General features: G+C 36.9%; 1 protein-coding gene across 5 annotated transcripts in view; it reads left to right on the top strand.

Moving 5' to 3' along the window:
• The first annotated feature begins 1,070 nt into the window (after window positions 1–1,070).
• Window positions 1,071–24,198, top strand: part of gria1b (glutamate receptor, ionotropic, AMPA 1b) — a 40,459-nt gene continuing 17,331 nt past the window's right edge. For all 5 annotated transcript variants that reach the window (XR_008904668.1, XM_056730832.1, XM_056730831.1 and 2 more), the window contains exons 1-10: window positions 1,071–1,438; window positions 1,575–1,709; window positions 11,362–11,601; window positions 17,346–17,530; window positions 18,148–18,201; window positions 19,756–19,914; window positions 20,221–20,388; window positions 20,564–20,668; window positions 21,671–21,781; window positions 23,923–24,129. Coding sequence is in view for 4 of the 5 variants with exons in the window: in XM_056730832.1 (XP_056586810.1) it covers window positions 1,309–1,438; window positions 1,575–1,709; window positions 11,362–11,601; window positions 17,346–17,530; window positions 18,148–18,201; window positions 19,756–19,914; window positions 20,221–20,388; window positions 20,564–20,668; window positions 21,671–21,781; window positions 23,923–24,129 (1,494 nt within the window). In the remaining variant the exon portion in view is untranslated. The remainder of the gene's footprint in view (window positions 1,439–1,574; window positions 1,710–11,361; window positions 11,602–17,345; window positions 17,531–18,147; window positions 18,202–19,755; window positions 19,915–20,220; window positions 20,389–20,563; window positions 20,669–21,670; window positions 21,782–23,922; window positions 24,130–24,198) is intronic.

Below are 24,198 nucleotides of genomic sequence, written 5' to 3'. Positions count from 1 at the left end.
GGCACTTACCAGTATAACGTAATAAAGCGTGAGAACACTAGAGAAGTTCCTCCTTCTCTCTTGGTATGCCGTAAGGGACTTGAGCTCCACCACACTGTAATTGGTCTGTGACATGGATGTTAATATCATTACATCCTGAAGTTGCCATTTGTGCTATCTTAATTATACAGGCCTTTGTCACTTGTAATGTGAGCTAATCTCAGTAGACAGCACTCATCATTAGCCCAATGTGATGTTTATATTAAACTACTGTAATTGAGGAGCAAACTTGCATAAATAAATATGAATTAGGTGAAAAAAACATTATATTGACCAAAAATTTGGACAAATTGGAAAAAGAAAAAGTATAACAGCAGCAGTTCTGCATTACAATCTACTTAATAGTGAGTTTACATAGTTGTATGTAGTGGTGTGTTCACAAAGTGCTGAGAGTATTAAGTCTGTTATGCATTACATGTAATATAGATGTGAATACCAGACGCATTTATCTTTTATCAATGTATGGATTTGCGTAAAGACGCAAACTGTGCAATTCCCTGCTGAAGCAATACAATCAAGTTTTAAATCATTATTCTTTATTCAATGAAATAGAAAATAGAGATGTACGGTTAATGTGATTAAAACACACTGACTTGTGAAGAAATAAGCATAAACCATGATCTTGGGTGCGTTGAAACGCATCTCAATGAACCGTAATGACATAACTTTTGAGATTAAACATTTTAATTTGTTTTATGCAGGTTCCTCATGCAATTCTGTCATTAATAAAAATGTATTTAAGATGTTTAATGGAAACGTCAAGAGCTTACCTGTGCTTAAATCGAACTAGATTTAAGGACAATTTTCAGTTTATCTCGTTCGCAACTTTCCCAAAATTGTTTTCCTGATAGCTTCAAACAATTAATCGTTATACTATATATCACTTATGTATATTTATTTATTATTGTAAATAATTTAAAACATAATGCAATTTCTAATTGGAGGGGCAAACATGCTTCTATAATGGTACAGTCTGCGCATGGGTTTGAGTTTATCCTGGAATTTGCTCTTCTACTCTGAGTAGCGCGACTACTGTGCGGTGATGCTTTCAAGAAAGCGCTTAAGATGCTTGTTTTTTCTCTTGCTGACACTGCCGACTCTCTTCATTCGTAAGTAGCGCTGTCGGAGACACGTTTATATAGTCGCTATCGTTACTTTCGACAGGATCGAGTGTCCGCACAGCAGCCAGCGCGGCTCGGATGCACCGTGCGCTCTGCCGCCTTACTGCTATGGGCTCTGTATGAACAAGAAACAAAGACTTTGGGATATATGTTTGGAATTTGGCTTTTCCTCAGTTTTTCAAATGCAAACGGAAATATGCGGCAAAGCTTCGCCTTGGTCTTCACCGGCTTGCTTGGGTTGTGTTCATGCTCAAGTTTCCCAAGTAATATTAATATAGGTAAGTAGGCTACTTCGCGTATTTTCTCCACATACATGTCGAGAGAGTGATTTAAAGTTCCCCTCCTGCAAGTTAAGGTACAATTAGCAAACCTTTCTCATCTGACACCGAAATCACTTGTTTTTCCACTCGACAGGAGGTTTGTTTCCGACCGACTCCCACGAATATGATGTGTTCCGTTTTGCGCTCTCTCAACACAACGATGTCCCCAAACTGGTACCACAAGTGGACATGGTGGACACGGGGAGCAGTTTTGCCATGACATACGCCTGTAAGTTTTTTATTCATTTATACATCAGAGATCTGTTATTCTTCCACAAAACCCAAACCTCTGCAGTGCGCACTCGACCTGTTTCCATCTAGCTTGTTGCTTTATTGAATTTCACTTCGACGACTCTGCACAGATGATTTAAAAAATCAAAACGTGGGAAAACGTTAGACATTTTTTTATTGTTGTTGTAAACGTGTTTTCACGTATACAGTCCTAAACCCAGCTGGATAGCTACTGTAAAGCATAATGTCTGATGTCTTATGTCTAGCAATCAAACGTCTAGAAGCACTTGAGGTTGAGCTGTACTGTGCATTTTTGCATATTGGCATATTTTCATATTTATGATTATGCCCTGTTACATTTTTAAATGTAGACAAAATAGATCTATGCATGCATTATTTCCCATTCGTGCAAAATACTGTATGTATATATATATATATATATATACATTATAGATCCGCTATGTTGCTAGCGCAAACATTTTTATTCAATTCAAAAACACCTCTACTGCTGGCTCAGCTGGCTGTCACTCAGAAATGTCTCCCCCTTTGATGTCTCAGATTGACACAAACAACCTTTCCATATCTGTCCTAACTACTGTCTCCATTAAATGCAGAATGGTTTCTAATGAATTAAGAAAAATATATATTTCAGATATTTACTGGGATACTGATCACCATCATGTTTATGAGTCATAATGGCTGTAGCATCTCCAAGAGAAGTATACATGTGACACAGGCTCATCTACACATCAGTGGTGCCCTTTTATTTGATCTACAGAGCCTCAAAGCGAAGTATGAGGCTGGGGGCTGAGCACAGAAACTGGGACTGTTTGCCATTTGCTTGGACTCCTGTGAGGCAGTTTTATTGGGTGACAGACAGTACAGAGGGTCTTGTTAGAGGTACACTGTCAAAGCAATGTACAACACACAATGCCTGTAACAGAAATTAGATTGAATGTAAATGTTATTATAAGAAGCTAATTACATCTGCAGATCCATCTTACATCTGAGTCCACTCATCAGTCTGATTGTGCATAACTGTTGTTGACTCATTCTCTAATCTGTGTACCTTGAAGCGCATTCCGTACACCACCCAAAATTGAGAGTGGTAGCGTGCCACAATATACAACAAAATACAGAGCTTGATTGTGATTTGATCATTTCCGTCCGCTGTTTCTTCTTTGTTTTTTTTTGATGAGACCTCGCTGCAGGCAACAGAACTGAACTGCTGAACAATGAATGAGGCTTTCAGGAGTAACAAAGAAAATCAGTGTTCATAACGGGTGTGTCTTCAGTGGTTTTTTATTTGGTAAAAATTACTCATCGGAAAAAGTATGATTAGTAAAAGTACTAAAAGTTTCTACTTCAGCATTTATTTGCTTGTATTCAATTATTAAATTAATTTACCAATCAGAGAGACTTTAAAATACATCATTGGTATATTATAATATTTACATTCATGCATTTGAAGGACGCTTTTATCCAAAGCGACTTACATTGCATTATCCTAAACATGTGTTTCTTAGTTTCTGGGATCGATCCCGCGACCTTGGTGTGTTGTTATGCTCTTACCACTGAGCTACAGGAAAGCTATATTATACTATATTAATAACAGATATGTAACAGATTACAGATGTTATATATTAATAAAATATTTATATCTATTCCTTTAGCAGTTGCTTATGTGAAAGGCGACTTACAATAAATATATAAATCTTGATGAGCATACAATATACAGCTTGATGTGCTGTAAGTACAAATTAAGCAAAAAATGCCAATAAGTATATAAAAAAATACTGTACACAGCAACTTATAGTTTACATTATAAAAAAGTCCCGTGGGAAAAGTTCCCGTGTAAAATTACAGTTTTTCTGTTTTCTTGTAAATTTGCAGTCTTTTTCTGTAGTTTGACAGAAAAAACTTTAATATATTGTAAAATTACAAAGTCAGTAAAAAATTACACAAATTCTGTAAAATTACATTTTTACACTGTATAGCAAAGAAAAAAATAAAACTAGTTTTTTTCTGAATTTACTATTTATAAAAGCAAAACTTCTTCTCAGCTAATATTTGTGCTGGCTATATTAACAGCACTGATCACCAGATTAATTTTGTGTTTAATTGTGTTAATGTATATTACATTTCTTCAAACAAACAAACACACACCTTATCTGTTAACTGTAGATCACAGATATTATACACAAGTAATATTTGCGTTTTTAGTTTCTTATATTTTTTTCTAAATAAATTAAAACAAAGACAAATAAGGAAGGTTTCCCATCCTTGACCTCTGCTTTGTATTTTTTTCAATTATACACAAACTGAAGACGTACATTACATAACAGAAACGGCATGCACACAGCAGTAATGTACTGTATCTATAAACAGCAGTTCAGCCCCCTGTGTTTTCTTAGATATGAGCCTGAACAAGTTGCCAAAGTTTCCTCGTCTCTGAGGAGCTACAGTAATCGTTTAGCGCAGCTCAAACAGATTCATGTAATCTATTATTCATTGCATCATAGCCAAAGTGATTATTTTCTGGGGTTTTGATGTATGCATGTGGGAGTAGCAACACAAAGGGGGGATAGTGAAAAATCCATTATGTGGGAGGGAACTGACAATATTTAGCTGCTGTAGGACAGGTGGTCACCTGGGATTGAAAATAGTGTCCCATATTGCCACATGGAGGGTAGTAAGTTTTAAAGAAACAGTTCGACCACAAATTAAAATTCTGTCATTTATTCGCCCATTTTTAGTTCCAAGCTTTTTTTAGTTCGCAGTTCAAGACAAATATGACAAGTCAAGAATACCTCGTAATGTTTGGTGGCAGTGTGCTAAATATGAAGAGTGCAAGTATTGTTTAAAAAGCGCCTTTCATCCTTCATTTGCAATGCATCACTGTTTTGCAGAATGTTCACAGTGTACAGAACATCTTCCTCAGCTCTTTTTTCAGCATCGGCAGGGCCCTCAGATGTTTTCAAAGGGAATATAAGAATGCGAATATTGCTATGCGATAGTAATCTTGACGCATTGACAAAAAATGCATCGACTTTTGATTTGATGTTGAAAAGAGTTGTCAGTTGTGCAGATAAATACCGAGCTACATGCGATACGCGTCCCCTCCTGGAGACGGTTCAGATAACCAGCCAGTGCCTGTCACCATGCAATTTGTCTTGTAGTCTCTCTGGTTTAATAAAACTTTATCATCACATCACATCATATTAAATTTAAACAGGCGTTTGTTCATTATGAATATATTGCAGATGATATACTGTATCTTCTTTAATGGAAAAATAATACGATTCCCTTTTTGTTTCTGCAGTTACACAAGCCTATATGACAGTCTGTTCTGGGCATAAATCCCATCCGCCCCTCGGTCCTACTTTCATCGCGTATCAGCGCTTTCATCACGTTGACATGCAGTTGGGCTGAATGTCCGCAGCATGTCAATCAGACAGACTCCAAAGAGTCCCATTGAAGCTCGTGTCAGCGTGAGTTCAAGAACAAACAGTTTGTTTTGTATGTTCGTAGACCTCTGAAGAGCTTCTACCTGTGTTGTTTCTTGATTTGAAGCTTTATATACATGTGACGGAAGCTTGAATATCAACAGAAGATTGTTCTCTGTGATAGCTGGTAGTGTAACAACAGTGCACTAGCATCAGCTGTATAGCCCATAGCAAGAACACCCAGCCCTTAGACACATTCACAATAAAGCAGTGTCAGATATGAATGTTATATTTGGCTCTTGATAGCAGTTAGCCTCAAATGCTTCTTTGTTGATTATAAATGACAGGAATTAAATTATTTCAATACGCTATTAGCTGAACAGGACTCATTTCAGGGGAAATATTAAAGGTGGCTGAGAAAGGTGATTTCAGGATACGCACCTGTGGGGTTACATGCTGCCCGACCTTTAGTGTGCTTGAATGAAACAGGGATAAAAAATGTTTCTTATCAGCTGTATCATTTTGCAAAGACTGTGGCTTAAAGGACACTGGGGACATAATCTGTAATCTCAGAACTGATCTTTTTGTCCTTTTTCAGGATGAAACTTTGGGTGCTAATGCTACTGGATTCAGCGACAAGTTGCAACTTCTTCGATTTTGGTCTCAATTTATTTGAAGTGTAATTATTTGTAGCACTTACAGGTGCTTTGTGTGATATTTAGTAGGATCCACTGACAGAAATGCAATATAATATATGTGCTATGTCTTCAGAGGTGTATAAAGGTAATATGTTTTTAATACCTTAGAATGTGCTATTTCTGGGTACATACAGTAGTGTGACCATACGTGCCATATCCCTCTCCCAACCACGGACACATCCTGGAAAGGATTACGGGTGTTCGGAAGGCACATGTGTCCACTGCTTACGTCATCAAGGTTTAATTTTTCATGTTTAATAAAAAAAATCAACTGTTCTATTTAAAGGTAAGAATTAAACTACAATGATTATGTGTCTTAAAAGATATAAATGTTAATTTGATCATTTTTGTTCAACTGAAATATAAGAAACCTGTGATCTCTGGAGGATGCACCTGAAAGCCTGGCCAGGACGTGTCCAGGGAAAAAAGTCACATATTGTCACCCAAATATACAGCGCGGAATACCTTACATAGAATTTGACATGTTGTTTCTACAGTTACCCTAAACTGACAAACTGCTCTACAGAGTGAGTTTCGTAATACGATATCTCCTTCGGCAAAGAAGCGTACGGGTGACAACATCTTAGTTCTGTGTCAGCCACCATAATGGTTCGTATGGAAGGGTTTGACTGAGCAGTTGGTTGAAATCCCCAATCTCAATGCTTGATGCTGCTAAAATCTCCACATTTCTCCTTGAATTAGTGTAGTTGAATAATTTGAAAACTTTTTACTGTTATTTGCTCATAATTATGTTGTTCCAACTCATTGTTCTGGCATACACTCTTTAAAATGGGTTCTTCAGAGCGATGGCATAGAAGGACAATTTTTTGTTCCTCAAAGAACCCTTTACTCAAAGATTCTTGTAATATTAGTTTCTTTCGAAGTTTTTTTATAATTTTTAAAATCGAAAGAACCCGGTTACACTTACCTTGAAGCATGCATGTATAATGCATTATAAAAAGTAGTTTTAAAGCATTGTAATGCTCCTTTTAATGCATTGTTATGTCTTACAAATAACTATTATTACAGTTAATACATTATAACACTTAGCAATTCATTGTTACACAGCACATTATAACTTGGTTATAATTCTTTACAACTACCAGTGTTGGGTGTAATTAGTTACTAAGTAATTAGTTACTGTAATTTAATTACTTTTCCCTTGAAAAAGTTAAGTAAGGGATTACTCATATGTTTTCTGTAATTTAATTACAGTTACTTTTGATGTAATTAAACTAAATACTTTGTGAAATATATGCGTGTGCAATAGTGGAATTGACATCAAAATTCAAAGTCTTATTTTAAAATCTGTGATTTTATGTATAATTCTCACCTTTGTAATACTTTGGTCAGTTAATAATATTATTTATTATTAATTATTATATTATTTCATGTCTATCCTTGAATCACTTAACTAATCAAGGTTGATGTAGGATATAGAAAGTACTTAGTAATGAGTAACTAAATACTTTTTGGACAGAGTAATTTGGACAGTAATCTAATTACACATATTGAATATGTTATGAGTAACTAGTAATTAAACCAATCAGAAGAATTGTAATGCATTTTCTCCTTTAATAACTCTTTAGAATACATTATATATACATGGTTCAAGGAAAGTGTTACCAAAGGTTCTTCTGATGATAAAGGTTCCTTATGTAACCATTCAGCCACAAATAGTTATTCTATGGTATCTTGAAGTACCCTAGTTCACCCTAGAATGACATTTTGCCATAATTTACTCACCCTCATGCCATCCTAGGTGTACATGTTTTCTGGCAAACACATTTGGAATAATAATCCAAATCCTGGCTTTGTAATGCGAATGGAATGGCTTTGTAATGCGAAAAGTGAATGGAGACCCATTGGTGCAAAATCTCACTTTGCATGTATCCATCACAAAAGTAATCCACACAGCTCCAGGGTAACATCGCCATGGTTAATACATGTCTCGTGACATGAAATGATACAAATGTGTGCAAAAACGATTCATGTTTTGAGCTAATTTAGTCACGTTTAGATGCAAACAAGATTATCACTGTTGCACTCAAAAGGACCACACGCAAGCTCAATAGCCATAGATGAAAATGATTCCTGTCACCCCTGTATGCTGGTCACACTGGTAGGCAATGCTTGTCTTTTCAAGAGGATAGTTCGATGTTTACAGTGATGTGCTGTCCTCCCTCAGGAAACTTTAAACACTATTTGACTTCAGCTCCTCAGTAGCCATAACCAAAGGCAAGTGAAATCGATACTAAAGACAGGATTACTCACACTGGACCCACCTGTCACAAACATCCTTCGGCATTGAAAAAACTTCAGACAGAAAACTTGTTTCTCCTTCTCAAACCCACAACACATTAATACACATGCTTCCAAGCAAAGCCCCTACAAGAATCAAACCTCAGTTCTTCCTTCAAGCAACGCTGCATACTAATTTCGTCCCTTTTTTCTTTTTTATTATCTGTAGTTGGCCATAAAAAAGCCGATAAAGAAGTTGCACACACAGAACTCCCGCGTTATCTTTTCAAACGACCGAGATAAATGCATTGTGTGGCTTCACATTGCCGTTTTATCGGCCGTTTTTAAAAGATGCATATCTTCAAGTGACAGTAGCCTACATTTGTCAATCCTCACTAACAGAACTGCGGAGGGAAGAATGATGGTAATTATAATTGGAGAATGAAGCTTAAACCGTGCTGGATGTTGTAGATGAAAGATACAGAGAGTGAGGATAGAGGACCAGAGCGGCGAATCTGCTCTCTGAGTTATTCACACAGACACGAAAGGCTTGTTTTCTGAGGTCGGTTTTAAAGTTTTCTTGCCTGAAGGGAAGATTTAGAGTTGAAGTATGTCACAACTGTGACACATCTTTCATTCACATACTCAAAGGCCCAGGGAATCAACATGTCTGAATGCAAATAGCACACATCTTCACTGGAATGTCGTCCCCAATAGCCTGGTGGTTAGTTTAGTTGACATATCGCCATAGTATGCTCGCGGCGATGTTAATGTTTAATTAATCTTGAGAGGCAGAAATCGTTTTCGCGATTAAAATAGATTAATTGATCAACGAACTTGCAAGAAGATGATTTTTTTCCTGTGTTGACATTTTTATTATTGAGGCGTAACACTCCAAAACACCATAACTTCTATTTTAATTTCACGTGGTCTTTCAATTGTCATACATCTGAACCTAGCTTGCATTCTCTCTCTGACAAAGTGAATCTAATCACGTTCTGTAAAACCAACTCACCGGATTTAAGAAATCAATGAATGAATGAAGTTCATATGGTCCCAGCCAAACAGGACACTAGTAATCCTCATCATGTTTAGTTTAAACAAACACAAATACTACTCCACAGTGCTGTTTCAATGCTATAATGCACAAAATAATTTATTGTATTAAGACAGAAAATCGGGGGGCATGGTGGCTTAGTGGTTAGCACGTTCGCCTCACACCTCCAGGGTTGGGGGTTCAATTCCCGCTTGCGACCTGTGTGTGTGGAGGTTGCATGTTCTCCCCTGCCTCGGGGGTTTCCTCTGGGTACTCCGGTTCATCCAGGGTGTATCCTGCCTTGATGCCCGATGACTCCTGAGATAGGCGCAGGCTCCCCGTGACCCGAGGTAGTTCGGATAAGCGGTAGAAAATGGATGGGAATGGAAAGACAGAAAATCAGCTTGCTTTGTTTTCACAAACTTGCAAGATCATGGCAACATTGTACCATGCGACCGTATACGTGTACATTGTATCTTAGAGTGTAAGTCCAGGTGAAAATATAGGATGGCAGTGTTGTTCTCAGGATTGCTGCGAAAAATGTAAATACACTCGGAATTGACTAGTCAACACAGAGTATTCTTGAGCTTTTCATGTTGAGACTCAACATTGACACTTTTTGAAGCAAAGGATTTATATGGAACAGGTTATGTCTTGAGTACTGCAATAAAATCAATGTCCATATCCTTAAGCACATGGGTTTAGCTGGCTGTGAGGGGGCTGAATCAGTAATGATTGGTGGGTGGATGTTTCACTGTCACTGTAATTACAAAGAAGAATACGGGGCACAAGACACACTGAGGTCTTGTTTTTTTACTGGAGGAAGTGCTTTGGGAGTAATCATGAGATCATTTTTAATGGCGTTGTATCGACTGCTGCAGCACTATTGCATCAAGACTGTTTATTGATTGAAGATGTTTGTAGTTCTGTCAGTAAAGATGAAATAAAGCTCTCAGGTGTTTTTAATATTGACTTGATAACCCGTCAAGCTTCATTGTAGTTGGGGCCGGTAACAGCTGTTACTGCAGTACATCAGCAACAAATGCAATTAAATTAAATGAAATCATCTAATAAATTAAAACTGGTTTCAGTTCATGGGAAAGCTTTTCTTCCCGGCTGGCCTGATTTTAAAATATAACTCAACTCTCTCAACTCAACTTTATTTATATAGCGCTTTTTACAATTTTCATTGTTACAAAGCAGCTGTACATGAGACACATTGAATACAAGAAAAACAACTAAAGGCATATACCTGTAAAAACAAGAAAAAGGTGAAAACAACAAAAGACAGACATACAAATGCTCCACACACACAATATGCATACATACTTACACACATTGACATAGACACACACTCGCACACGCTCACAGTGAAAGCACACATGGGAGAGAGAACCACAGGTCAAATATTAAACGGACTGAAAATGCTTATATGCAATATTAATTATGTCTAACTTCTAAATTCTAACTTCTAAATTCTCGGTCAGGCAAATAGTGCAAAACAATATGCAAACGGTGGCGAGGAACCCAAAACTCCAATCGAGAAAAAAACCTCAGGAGAATCCAGGCCGAACCAGGGGATTTCAGTTCCCCTCTGGCAAAAGCTGCTGCCTCTGCACAAGCTCAACAGTGCTTGCACAACAAGGCTAAATAAAAAATAAATAAAAATATTTTATTATAAAAAGTAAAATAAAGAAATAGTATTAGTCTTCTAAACAATTTTTATTATTATTTGGGATCAAAATTAATTTGTACACAGTAAAATAGTTTTGTCAGATATTCTAAAAACATAGGTTTACTCGATAAACTTTTTAAATATAAAGCATATGTTAGTATATACCCTGAAAATAAATCACTTATGTTATTTGTCCGAAGCAACATTAGGTTAGGTTACATAAACAAAATAGGAAGAGTAAGACCTTAAGATTATACGAATAATTTGTTTGGCATTTTCACATAAATACTTAAATATCGTCACTGTGCTCCGAAACCTTGCACGTCCAAATTCACGTTTTTTCAGGAAATGGAAAAAAAAGCACTTGACAAGCACTTTTTAATACATTTTATTGGTTAGATAATTGCAAAAAACAGTTTCAAACATAAAGGATAACTAATAATAATAATTTATGGCAAAAAATAAAAATCACAAAATATGGAGACACACGGTTTCAGAAGGACATCAGCAATATACACTCACACTTAATCTTTTTTCTCTTCTGCCCCTCACAGTTTGTTCCCAGTTCTCCAAAGGAGTCTACGCCATCATTGGCCTGTATGACAGGAGGACCATGAACATGCTCATGTCGTTCTGCGGCTCTCTGCACGTATGCTTTGTGACGCCCAGCTTCCCCATCGACACCAACAACCAGTTTGTGATCCAGCTGAGACCCGAGCTCCAGGATGCCCTCATCGCCCTTGTCGAGCATTACAAGTGGACCAAGTTTGTCTACATGTACAGCTCAGACTCAGGTCGGTTTAATATTCCGCTAACATGCCATCTGTGAATTTTTGAGTCGGTCTACCACAGAAAAGCAACTCGACAACACAGATTGGCTACTGTAAATATTTTATTATTACTTTCTTTACCGGCATTGCAACTGTAGCCATAAAAAAGCAGTAATACACTATAAGACAGTTCAAGATGTGATGAAGATGAATTGTGGGTGATCTAGGGATTTGTGATTTAGGGGGTTTAGAGATATTGCTGTTATAGCTTTCTCATGAGGGGAGATGTGATGTATTTGTCTAATCCTATTGAGGCGCTTAGCTTGGCTTGTAATGTGGTTATATTTTGACACTCCTCGTGCCTCAGGTATAGTAATTTTACTTATGGCTCCCTGATACCGGCAGTTTTTTTTATAATCTATTTGAAGTCCAGTAAGATCTTGATTTGTGACTTGGTTACGGATGAGCACTAGCCACATCATATATCTCCAGCGAGTGTAGACACTTATGTGCCAGTCTGTCATATTTGCCATATCTAATCATTATCAAACTGTCATGATGTCATCCGAAGATAACAGGAAATCATTAAGGCACTGCTAGAGCAATATGCGGCAAATAAGAACATTAGAGTAATGTTTGTATAATGTTTGTCTATTGATTCTACAAAGTTTGTTAAGGAAATCAAACAGTAGACAAGAAACAGACAGGGTAATGAGCATTTCATTGATTCGCGTACCTTATGTACGCTTCGATGTTGCTCAACTAATAACACAAGGTTGCTTAGTGTTTCATACACACACAAACACAACAACTGCCTTAAGAAAGCCATGCTGCTCTCTTGTTGCCTGGATACGGCACTACTTAGTATCTAGGTTATTTTAAACCTTTTAGTAATTCCTCTGTGCGTATATGTGTTTGTATGTGTGTGTGAGGGAGAGAGAGCTTGTGTGTGAGATGTTCATGTCATATCATGTAGAGCTTCTGTTCACACATTAAACCTCAAGTTCACAGTTGATTCAAAAGCAATACAGACTAAATGATAATTAATGTTTAAGTCTAGTGCTGCCATGAAGTTATTTTGATCTTATGGCAGAATTTCCAACCTGATCTCATGGGAATTCGTAAGTATTTTACAGTACGAGATAGCTTATTTGCATAATTTCGTATAATGTGAATTGTACAAATTGTACAATTATTAGAAAGAAGCTATATTGAAGCCCCTCCCCTAACCCCACCCCTAAACCAAAGATCACTGAAGTGAAAGCAATCGAAAGTGTACTTAAGCGTACAAATAAGATCGTACAAATTCATACACATTAGCCACCTCGTAAAATAGTTACAAATACCTGCGAGATGTTTTGGAATTTCTGCATGTAATGTCTTAAATTGTCAATCAATTATAATTTTAAATTGAATGAATTTCTTAATATTTGGATTAAGTAAGTGCATAATTAATATTTGCTTAGAAAAAAAGAAATGGATTTGGGGGATTGGTTAATCTTTTATTCTTTTTTCATTATTAAATGTAATTTACTAATTAAAATGTATTAATATGTATTTGGTTAATATTTTAATTACCAGCTGCATTCATTTGGAGGGACCCAAGAACATTTTGGGGGGGGGGAAATACCAATGAGCTGCCCCAGAATCCGGCTCTGAGGTGTTGTGCTTTATTTTAAGCCATGCCGCACCACTTCTACATTTACATTTAGTCATTAAGCAGACACTTTTATCCAAAGCGACTTACAAGTTGGGTAAATAATGGAAACAATATAAGTACAACAAAAAGCATAAGAGTAATAAAAACATGTCTCACAAAGCCTACTACAGTGTACAGAGCCAAGTTTAGTTTATCTAAGCATGGTTATTGTTATTTATTTTTCACCTACCTGGTCTAACACTACAGTGTTTACTGGAACATTTGTCAGGTGTGTTCAGAGATATCATCTCAAAGCTGCTACAGATGGGTCGGGCATCATCTGTGCAGCTTACAGCAGTTTAGTGGTCACAACCCACCAAATCTGTCCTTGCCAACTCACACAGATGTTTACTGACTCAAGCATAATGAGATGAGCACATGTGCACTCTCCTCAAAGACCCACATAACACAGTCAGGGCCTTTTGAATACAGAGCCAGTTGTGTTGAGACAAAAAGGGATTCGCTGCGAAAAAAATACTTTGATTTTGGAAGAGACGGAAATTCAATTTGTGTTGTCGTGTGAGATAATTGTAGAATGTGTGGCGAGTTGGATTCACAGGTGGTTCTCCTCTTCCAATACAATCCTGCACTCATCTCAGTACCGATTCCTCTCTTATCACCAGTGCTGCAGTAGCGGCAGGCAACACTAACGGAGAAAAGGACAGAACGTGGCATCCGTCTCTCTTCCTGTCTTATCTGAGTTTTAGCACCGCTCAGTAGGAGATAAAGCTGGTTTGCTCTCCGGCACGAAACAGTTTCACAGCAGCTAAGACGGGCTGAGATGCAGGCAACAGGAGCGGGCAAAACATCACCATGGCTAAGGGTGTGGAAGCATTTGTAAATGCAATCAGACACAGTATTTTTAATGAATGCCAGTGAATGGCTCGTCGTTCATTCTTTGAGTGACAAACCTAACTTCGGCATTTGTTATCTATTCTGTAATTATTCTTTTTTTTATTGTACGGAGAGGTGCGGCAAAGTCACAAAAATGTTTCCTTTTGACGAAATGACTTTGAAATGCAAGGAGATTCTTTATTGTGTAAGTTATGTAAAATAATGGACTTTCAATTAATTGTTCCTCTTGGACTTTTTACATTTGCTACAGTCCAGATTTTAGTCATTTAATGATACGCATTGTTAACGTTTTATGCAAATAGAATGCGGCGGGCCAAGACGAGTATCTATATTTATAAGCTTTTAGTCTGCTTAATTTAGACACAGTTGACAATTTGGAAGAATTCATGATAAAGCTCTAGTGTTAACAAAAGTGGAAGACTGTTTTGATACATATTTTGACAGAAGAGCAAAACTAATCATGCATTTTCTTACACCAAGCTTCAGTGTAAGAGACTGGGTAATAATGTACGAGTAACAAGTGTTGAGAGCTCCAATTATGAGCCAAATCTACGACCGAAGGTGCAATCCAGCATCCACAACAAATGCAAATTCATTTAAAAGCGCAAATCGGTATAATCATGTTGTTTTACATTCACTTGAGTTTGAGTTTCAGAGTTTCCGAATAATTTCCTGACCCATTTAAACGTGTCTGCAAGTTTGCATTGAAACATCTCACTTGTTTGGTTAAATTGTGACCGGGCAGTCTGGTATTATTAGGAGGTATGATGAATAATGTAGCGTCAGTATTGATCTAACATTTGCTTTGAAGGCAGCCACGCTTTTTGCCTGAGGTTGGAGATTTTCTGTGTCTTTGAAGTTCAAATTTGCCCGCGTGCAGAATTCCTCCTTGTTGACCGGCAATCTTATCATAGTATAGCACAGGCCAACATTGATTTCTGCATTAAAACGTCACAGCTCCATTTAAATAATGCACAGGCTTTGATCTTGTTTCTCAAGGTAAAGCCTGACAGGCAACTCACCTTGCGTGACTGAGCGAGATTGTCTTTTGAAGTTGGGAAGTGCTGCGTGATCACCCACAACACAGCGCAGTACTCTTGATCGGCATTTTACACACGACTCTGCTAAATGCTGAATATTAAGATTTAACATAATTGTTTTGCCAGTGTTTATTTATTTGAATATAATTAATATACAATTAAATATTGATATCAATTAATATAAATTAAATATAATATAAATTGTTATATGACTGGCCACTAACTAGATCGATAAACCAGGTGTTTATCCATTAAAACCATCTATATATAGCTGTATTCATTCGGATGGGAATTCGAGAGCTGTGAGTTAAATTGATTTCCATACATGAATTTAAAATAAACCTGGAAATGTGGCAGATAACAGTCTAATAAATGGACAATGCATTTTCTTTTATTCTTATTTTTGGCCAACATCAATATACTTGAGAAAGCTATACATGTAGGAAGGTACCGAAAAGATCATTTTTAATTTAAACTATTTACAATGGTGTGTTTATAAAGAGTCATCCTACAGCCGATACATATACAGAATTACAGGTACAGTAACAGGTACCTTGATCAATTGCTCGATGGAAAAGTGAAATGATCTGAAACTGTGTGTTTATTCATACATGCATTTCATCTCTGCGTGGCAAAAGACATCCAATACAATTGGCTGTTAGTTTCTAATGAAATTCACAGCAGGCCGTCCAGAGCAGTAAATTTAACGCCGACTCTCAGTAGAGTTCTGTCTATTAATATCACATTGTGTCATTTTCTCTTTTAAAATTTAGCCGTTCAGTTAATATATTTGGTGGTAAGACTTTGAATCTAGCAGATTGTGAAAGGCAGCATAGTTACTCATTACAACATTTTGTTTTCTTTGAAAAGATAATAAGCACCATAGGAAATGTATACCTGGAAACTAGATGTGTGGTACAGATGTAAGGGAGCTATTGGTGATGGAAGAATGTTGTTGAGTGTAAAAATAAATGCCATCCAGTCTTCTTCTACAATGGTCCTTCAAGAATCTGCTAAATCTGTCATATTAAAAGACTTGAAACACATCCTATAAAAGCAGATGTTGATCATAGCTGAAGCAGAACAGCAGAGACCCCCTGCTGAATATACAGATAGAGCAGGAGTGAACGTGTTTTTTTTTGTTTTCAAGACTTTTCTTCAAGCCACACTAAAGATGCATTTCTACAGAAAGAAAAATAAGTTTGACACATTGGGTGAGATTTGTAGACCTACAGTAAGATGTACAAAGCAAAAGAGCATCAGTATATCGTTTTATATGGGCAGATTGCCATGTAGCGCTTGACAAATTGTTTGCATGGTTCAATGCACTTGGGAGACATTTTTCCAGCTCATAACTTACATTATACTGATATTTTTTTATCTGTGAATTTATATCTGTAAATGTCGCCTTTGGACTCCAATAACGCACACACATAAGCAAATATGCTAAAATGAAAGTGTGCACCAATGAGCACAATGTCGTAATCTATCACTGCTTACTCACCCTCATGTTGTTTAAATCCTTAAATAAGGTAGTTTTTTGTTGTACATTAAAGTAAAGACATTTAAGAGAACAACAGTGCAAGTAATTAAATCATTACTGTTTTAAAATCACCTCTTGTGGTTGTCTTCTTGTGGTGACTGCAAACTGATACTGTTTGGAAAAAGCCAGAAGAAATCTTAAAGGGATAGTTCACCCAAAAATGAAAATTCTGTCAACATTTACTCACCGTCTTGTCATTTCAAACCTGTATGACTTTCTTTATTCTGCAGAACACAAAATAGGATATTTTGAAGAATGTTGGTAACTAAACAACAGTGGTACCCACTGACTTGTAATAGTTTTGTGTCCATAGAATAGAAATGAATGGGTACACCACTGTTCGGTTACAAACATTCTGAGTTTTTGGGTGAACTATACCTTTAACAAGTTTCTACCTTGTTTAATAAAAAAATAGCAGTATAAATATTTAGGGCGATGTGAGGGTCGGTAAATTATGACAGATGTATGTGAGATATTTCTGATATTCATACAGTTGCATCACTTTCTTAAGGTAATGAAATTCAGACACAGATGCTTCAACATATTGTGCTGAAACCAATGTGTATCCCTGCAAGCATCTGTCTGTTATGAATATTCATATTGTATAAGTTTTCGTCTTCTTTTTTCGAAGGTCTGACAGTGCTACAGAAGATTTTGGACACGGCTGCGGAGAAGACCTGGCAAGTGACGTCCATAAACTTTGACACTCTGACAGAAGCGGCGTTCTTGAAAGTCATCCAAGATCTGGACAATAAAAAGGAGTACAAGATCATTCTGGATTGTGAGCTGGAGAGACTCATCTCCATTTTAAACTTGGTAAATACTTTGCAACGAGATTGAAAAATGTATAGTGTATAAATTCAAATCAATCAAATCCCTTTATTGTCACGTGACCATATACACAAGTGCAACAGTAGGTGAAAAACTTGAGTGCAGTTCCGACCAACATAGCAGTATGACAGATATTAATGTATAAGTTGCATGTTTTTTATTATAAAACCTCTCAGTCGCTGTTCAACTGACAAGATCTCGATCAAGTCCAAACTGAGTGAACAGAAATCACCATCAGACACAAGTTTAACCCTTTCAGTGTGCTTTCCAGGAGTCTGCAGGTGTTCCTGCAGTCATGATCTATATAAAGTCATTAAACCCTGAAATTGGACTTCCTATGGTGACAGATGCCAAACCGTTCATTCCTCCCTTCCATCACGCGTTCCGATTACCCCTTCTGATCACAGATATTCTGCGCTCATTGAGCTTTTGAGGGTGTGCAATTAACTCCTGAATGATAGAACCTATTCATTGCTATTTAAAGAAGCGGCCTTAAAATTATACTCTGATTAGCTTTGAATGAGAGAGGGCTGCCATTAGAGACAGCGAGACAAAGGCATGAACGTTTCTACTCACCTTTCTGTTGCCTTTGTGTCCTCTAGATAGCAACGCAAAAAAAGAACCTGAAGAACTACCACTACATACTGGCGAACCTGGTAAGTGAAGCAGCTAATGTCCTACAGCCCTCTGTTGGTCTGCACGAATGAAGCGTGAGCCTTGAGGCTACTTAGGCACGTATTGTTGGTTAATCTGCTGCACATTCACTGAAATCACGATAGAATGCTCAGAAAAGTCGATGGCCGGAGTTTGCGGTGTATAGTTTTTCTTTTTGAGTGGTGAGCATGCATGCTTTTAAAGGCAACAATGCAGACAGACTGCAGATTATCCTTAAACGTGGGAATTAACATTTGCACTCGATCTTAGGCATTAGATGTTTTTTGTTTTTGCACCTGTAGGGTGAGAGTGAGGGTTTGCCTGGATGTGTTGGTCTGGTTTAATATGAAAATGTTATGATGTAGTAATAAATATTGCAAGCTCAATATATAAACGAAAAAACTTTTGCTAGCTCAACAAGCCAGTTTTCATCATTCCTTGTATTCAAGCAGTCTACTGGAGTTACAGAATAATTGTTGCACAGAAATAATAATTGGCCGTCTGTAAAAAAACACTAAACTGTGATTTCACAGGATGCATCGTACATTTATAATTGGGCTGTAATGAAAAGAAAATAAGATATTCCAAACTGCAAGACTCTCTTACCAGGCACATAATCCAATTCAGCAATAATGAAAAAGATGTCATCCCATATTAAATTATAATAAAAACTGCATGAATGTAACAATTGTGTGATGGGACCCCTGGGCTTCATCTCAGTCGGAGCTGGTCACCCGTCTGAACATACAAACACACAGATACAATTAGCTGTTATCACACTGTTGCCCAGCATACGTTACTGGACGGAAATTATTGTATTAGTAAGTCTAATATTAAAGTGTCAAACTATGCACATGACTTGTTGCCATGTCAGCAACTACTTCAACATTATACTCAGAACTGTATTGGTGTTATAAAGCACTGTCTTTTCTTTAGAAATATTTCAAGATTTAGTCTAGGAGGATATAATGATGTCTGAAAAGTATTCTGACTATAATTAGGGGTTCATGTGGTGTTCTGTAGCTGTATTTGACAAAGCCCTGTACTATTTTTCTGTTGAGTTCATCCTGCTCCTGCATGGTGAGATAGATTCAGACACACCTTGTTTTTTTATTTGCTGAATCTAAATTATTCAATAATATTGAAGTTAAAATTGTTTTATTAGATTTTTTCTATGTAATAAGAATATGGGTTGACAAATAAATGTGTAAATGTGTCCTTTGTTGTGACTGCATAAATGTACAAAATCTAACAACGAAAATAATTACTCTTATTCTATTCTATATTGTAAATATCCATTTAACTAATATAAAATAATACATTATTAACAGTTTGTTTTCTAAATTTTTGTTATGTCACACCATATGACACATACAATATATGGTATATTTTTTAACTACCCATATACATTGTACATGTATTGTTCATTTTATCGGTTTTCAAATGCACTTTAAAGCTACACTTAAAGTTCTCTGGGTATGTTTGTTATGTTAGGTTCAGAAGACGTTGTAGCGGGACATATCGATAAAATTAGATTTTGATGTGTTTACTTTTAGGGATTTATGGATCTTAATCTCACAGAATTCAAGAAGGGAGGTGCCAATGTGACTGGCTTTCAGCTCATGAACTACACAGATCCTGCTGTCAGCCGAATGATACAGGAATGGCTGGAGTTTGACAGTAAAGACTTGAAAAGCCCCAAAAGGAGACTGAAGGTAAAGCGAGGTTGTAGTCATCAAAGTATGATTTTTATGATGGAATTTAAAACCCTGTTGGAAAGACCATAAATGTATACCTTTCCAGGGCTATACTGGTAGTGTGCTGGCATTGCCACAATGTTCTCTAGCAAAAGTGGACAGTGCCAAGGTCATGGGTTTAATGCCCAGGTAGCATATGGCTTGATGTGCGATGAGGACCTCTGCTTTGGTCTTTTCAGCAGGACAGACTAATGTTTTCATGTGTTAAAAGAATTTGAATTGCTACTCTTGCCTTCTCATTTGAATCTTCATTGAACTCCTTAGTACACCGGAGCTCTCACGTATGATGGGGTTACCGTCATGGCAACTGCCTTCCAAAACCTGAGAAAGCAACGCATCGATATCTCTCGCAGGGGGAACGCAGGAGAATGTCTTGCTAACCCTCCTGCACCCTGGGGCCAGGGCATTGACATTCAGAGAGCCTTACAGCAGGTAACCTGTGCATTCACTGAATAAAAAGCCACACCAGGCTTCGCTCTGTAACAGCAAACGTTCAAGAAATTTCAAAAATAAATAATAGAATGAGAATTAATATAAGCCTTTGTTTGATGCATGCAAATATGTCACTTCTTTATGATGAATAATATAATTGTGATTCTGTGAATAGGTGAAGTTTGAAGGACTAACTGGAAATGTTCAGTTTAATGACAAAGGGCATCGGACCAACTTCACTGTCAGCGTGATGGAATTCAGCCCAAATGGACCCAAGAAAGTAAGTAAAGTGTTTTTATATATTTGTCAAATACCTGTTTGGAATTGCAACAGTTAATATACTGTAATTCAAATGACTAAACCTCTTGCTAAAGTGAGGTCAATAGTTAAAATGGAAATCCATAAACAATACTTGATAATAAAGAAACCATCTACTGCAGCTCATACGTATTTACCAACATATTTACCAACTTATCTAAATTGATTTAAAGATGTTTGCTCAGCTGGTACATCAGAACAGCCAGAGTGAAAATATGTGAAATATGAAAGTCACTTGAGAAATATGAAAGCAAATATGCACCATTTTTAAATGCGACGCAAAAACTTAATAACTAAGCATCAATTATCATGGTAAATGCTTTAAAGTCCCACTACATTCAATTATTTTTATCACTTAAAACTCATCTTTAAGAATTAAAACAGCATATGTAAAAAAATGATTGTAACTCTACACACTTGCTACACTTTTAGAGGTGGGATTAGGCCTTTAAGTAGCTTTTAGAAACATACCTACTTGTGTGCTTTTTAATACAACACAATGGCAATCAAAAATACATCCGTGCAAGTTGTTTTAGTTTAAATGGCTCTAACATTTATTTTAGTCTAGGTCATAAGCCCTGTAGTGTAAACCACCCCATATTTACCAATATTAATACTAATTATGATTTATTTTCTGAATTGACCTGTCTTTGACAAGTTATTTTGGACAGAACATAGCAAAACTGTCACTTTCAACTTTTCTAGCTTTCACATTTTGTTACACAACTGTGCTTGACATTCTCTTGACATAAATGTGATTGGTAATGATTAACCTGAAACTGCACCTGAAACACACTGATGAAATGGAATGAAGTGTTAATCACAGGAAGCTTTAAAAGCTGTGCACGCATTTCAAGTGATTACAGCTCCTCTTAAGCCATCAATGTGAATATTTAACATTCTAAAAATAGTAAGTCTGACATTCCTCTCCACACTGCTGTGATGTTGCTCTTTCCGTCTGCAGGTGGGCTACTGGAACGAACATGAGAAATATGTGAGCACAGCTACATACACCAGCATCCTCAATGAGACGTTCGGACTGCAAAACAGGACTTACGTAGTCACCACCATCCTTGTGAGTTGATCAATACTTGTATTGTTATTTGTTCATTTCAGAAACACTGATCACCAATAAAAGGAATTCGACATTTTGAAACAAAGGCAATGCTTTTTAACGCCACTTCAGAACAAATACTGTATATTGAACATTGTGAAAAGGCTGGAAAGTTTTAGAGATGCATTATTTTAGTTATATTGCTCAACCTGGTTGTGATTTTTATTTGTTTTTCCTTTGAAGCACAACACAGATTTTTACTATGGCCATAGTGCCTTTATATCTTCTCTCTTTTTCTAATTTTTCCGTTCTGCTGTTCTTGCAAAGTGTGAATTACAAGTCATCAGTGTTGACAAGAAAAAATGCTGTGTGTTATGTGCATGCTGTGTGTTTCTGTACACACCGGACTAATGATTGATAAAGGCGCTAATGATTCAGAGGTGTCTGACATGAAAAGTTTATCTTCCTGTAGTCAAATTTCAAAACAATTTTATTTGGTTCTAATGATGCGCATTTTATGTATATAATACATTGTCACCACAAATCAGTTATTCAGAAGAGGAAGAGTTCTGTGGGGAATCACCGTCCTCTCAGAGGGTTTATAGGTAGAGCGGATGCTTTGAAACCTGCTGGTTTCACTCCTCTGCTCATTACGTGCACAGTTTGCGGTCTCACTCGCAGTTTTGAGTGGCTATTAATCTTACATTACCTGAACTCCAAAAATCCCACAATCCCTAAGGCACGTGGCCTTCAACTACTTTTCTTTGAGGGCCAGATTCCAAAAGTCTAAATAGGATGCGGGCCAGCTTTTTCCCATATCCTAATTTCTTCTGTTATTTTGTATTTCCGTTATTAATTGCATTTTGTTCCTTTTATACTGTTTTTGTTGCTGTTTCTTACAGGTCATATATTAAAACATGTACACAAACATTGCATTCAGTATGTAGCTTTTCATGATATTTATTTAAAAGGGATATTGTCTTTTTAATTGTATTTTATATTCCCTGTAATACGTTGAATGAAATTGCTGTAAATTTAATCATCCCCACTGCCCCGGTACTTCCCAGATGTGGGTGGTATTGTTTTTTTTCAATAAGATATTTATGAAGATATTGAATAATATAATCCCTGTTAAAATGGCGTCTAATAAGGCGAATCAATCGATCTGAAAGCTATTATGGAATTTTTGGGTGAATTCCAATCGCATTCATGTGCCCCACTCACTTACAAGGGCAGATCCTTTCAAGTGCAAGTTCTGAAGGAGATGATTGTTTACGAAAAAAGCTGTTTAAATCATACATAATGAATGCACTAATAATCTTTATTTCCTTATCTGAGACAACAGTTCACGTGGTGTAGTACTTTTCCTGCAGTTACTTTCAAGGGCACAAGATGCCTTTTGGAACTGCCAAAGTTATGCCAAATTATAACATTGCAAATACATAAAGTTTCTTGGACAGACCGATCAAATAGCTTTTAAGACGTCAATCATTATGAATTACTTTAATATGAATACAGCAGCGTTTTGGACTTTCAAAGATCTCAAGATGCGCAATTCTTTAAGCAAACCATTCTCAAAGTCTCTCCACTTATTTAAAATGTTAAGGCAGGCCAGGGAAAGATGATTGGTGGGCCACATTTGGCCTTAAGGAGTCTTCTTTGACTGGGATGGTTAGTTAGGTGTGATATTGACTGGTCTTTATAGCAGAGTACAGCGCTAATAAAACACCCATCTTCTTCATAGCACAGAACACTTTAGGTGCTTCAAAAGGCTTCCTTTGGCAGAATGGTCTTTTGTGGAATCAAAAATAGTTCTCCTATGGTATCGCTGTGAAGACCCTTTTAAGCATCTTTATTTTTAAGAGTGAATGCTTTTTCATGTGAGCACACACAATATAGACGTTTTACCATAGAGATTTCATACATGCACATATATTATTTCATGTTTTTGATGGGTTTCTCTGCATTCTCTACGATTGATCACAAGCGTGATGCTTTTAAAATTTATGAGCTGAAAAAATGCTGGAAGACATTTGATGTAGCTGATGCAAGGTTTTCATACAAGCCCCTTCACGACAACCACTCTGAATCATGCAGTTGTCAAACCATCCTCTCAACCAAAATGAGCCTTCACTAAATTACGTTACGTTCGTCATCCGTAGGAATCTCCGTATGTGATGCTCAAGAAGAACCATGAGCAGTTACAAGGGAATGACAAGTATGAAGGTTACTGCGTGGAGCTGGCTGCAGAGATCGCCAAACATGTGGGCTATTCCTACCGGCTAGAGCTCGTGGGGGATGGAAAGTATGGAGCCAAAGACAGCGAGACGAAGATGTGGAATGGAATGGTTGGAGAACTGGTGTATGGTGTAAGTAAATACTAATACCGTTCGAAATTTGATGTTATGTTTTATGTGTGGTGTATTCAGTTCGCATGA

This window comes from Triplophysa dalaica, chromosome 19 (genome assembly GCF_015846415.1).
Source record: "Triplophysa dalaica isolate WHDGS20190420 chromosome 19, ASM1584641v1, whole genome shotgun sequence".
Lineage (NCBI taxonomy): Eukaryota > Metazoa > Chordata > Actinopteri > Cypriniformes > Nemacheilidae > Triplophysa > Triplophysa dalaica.
Note: the sequence above shows the minus strand (reverse complement) of the source record. Positions and strands in the feature narration are given on the sequence as shown.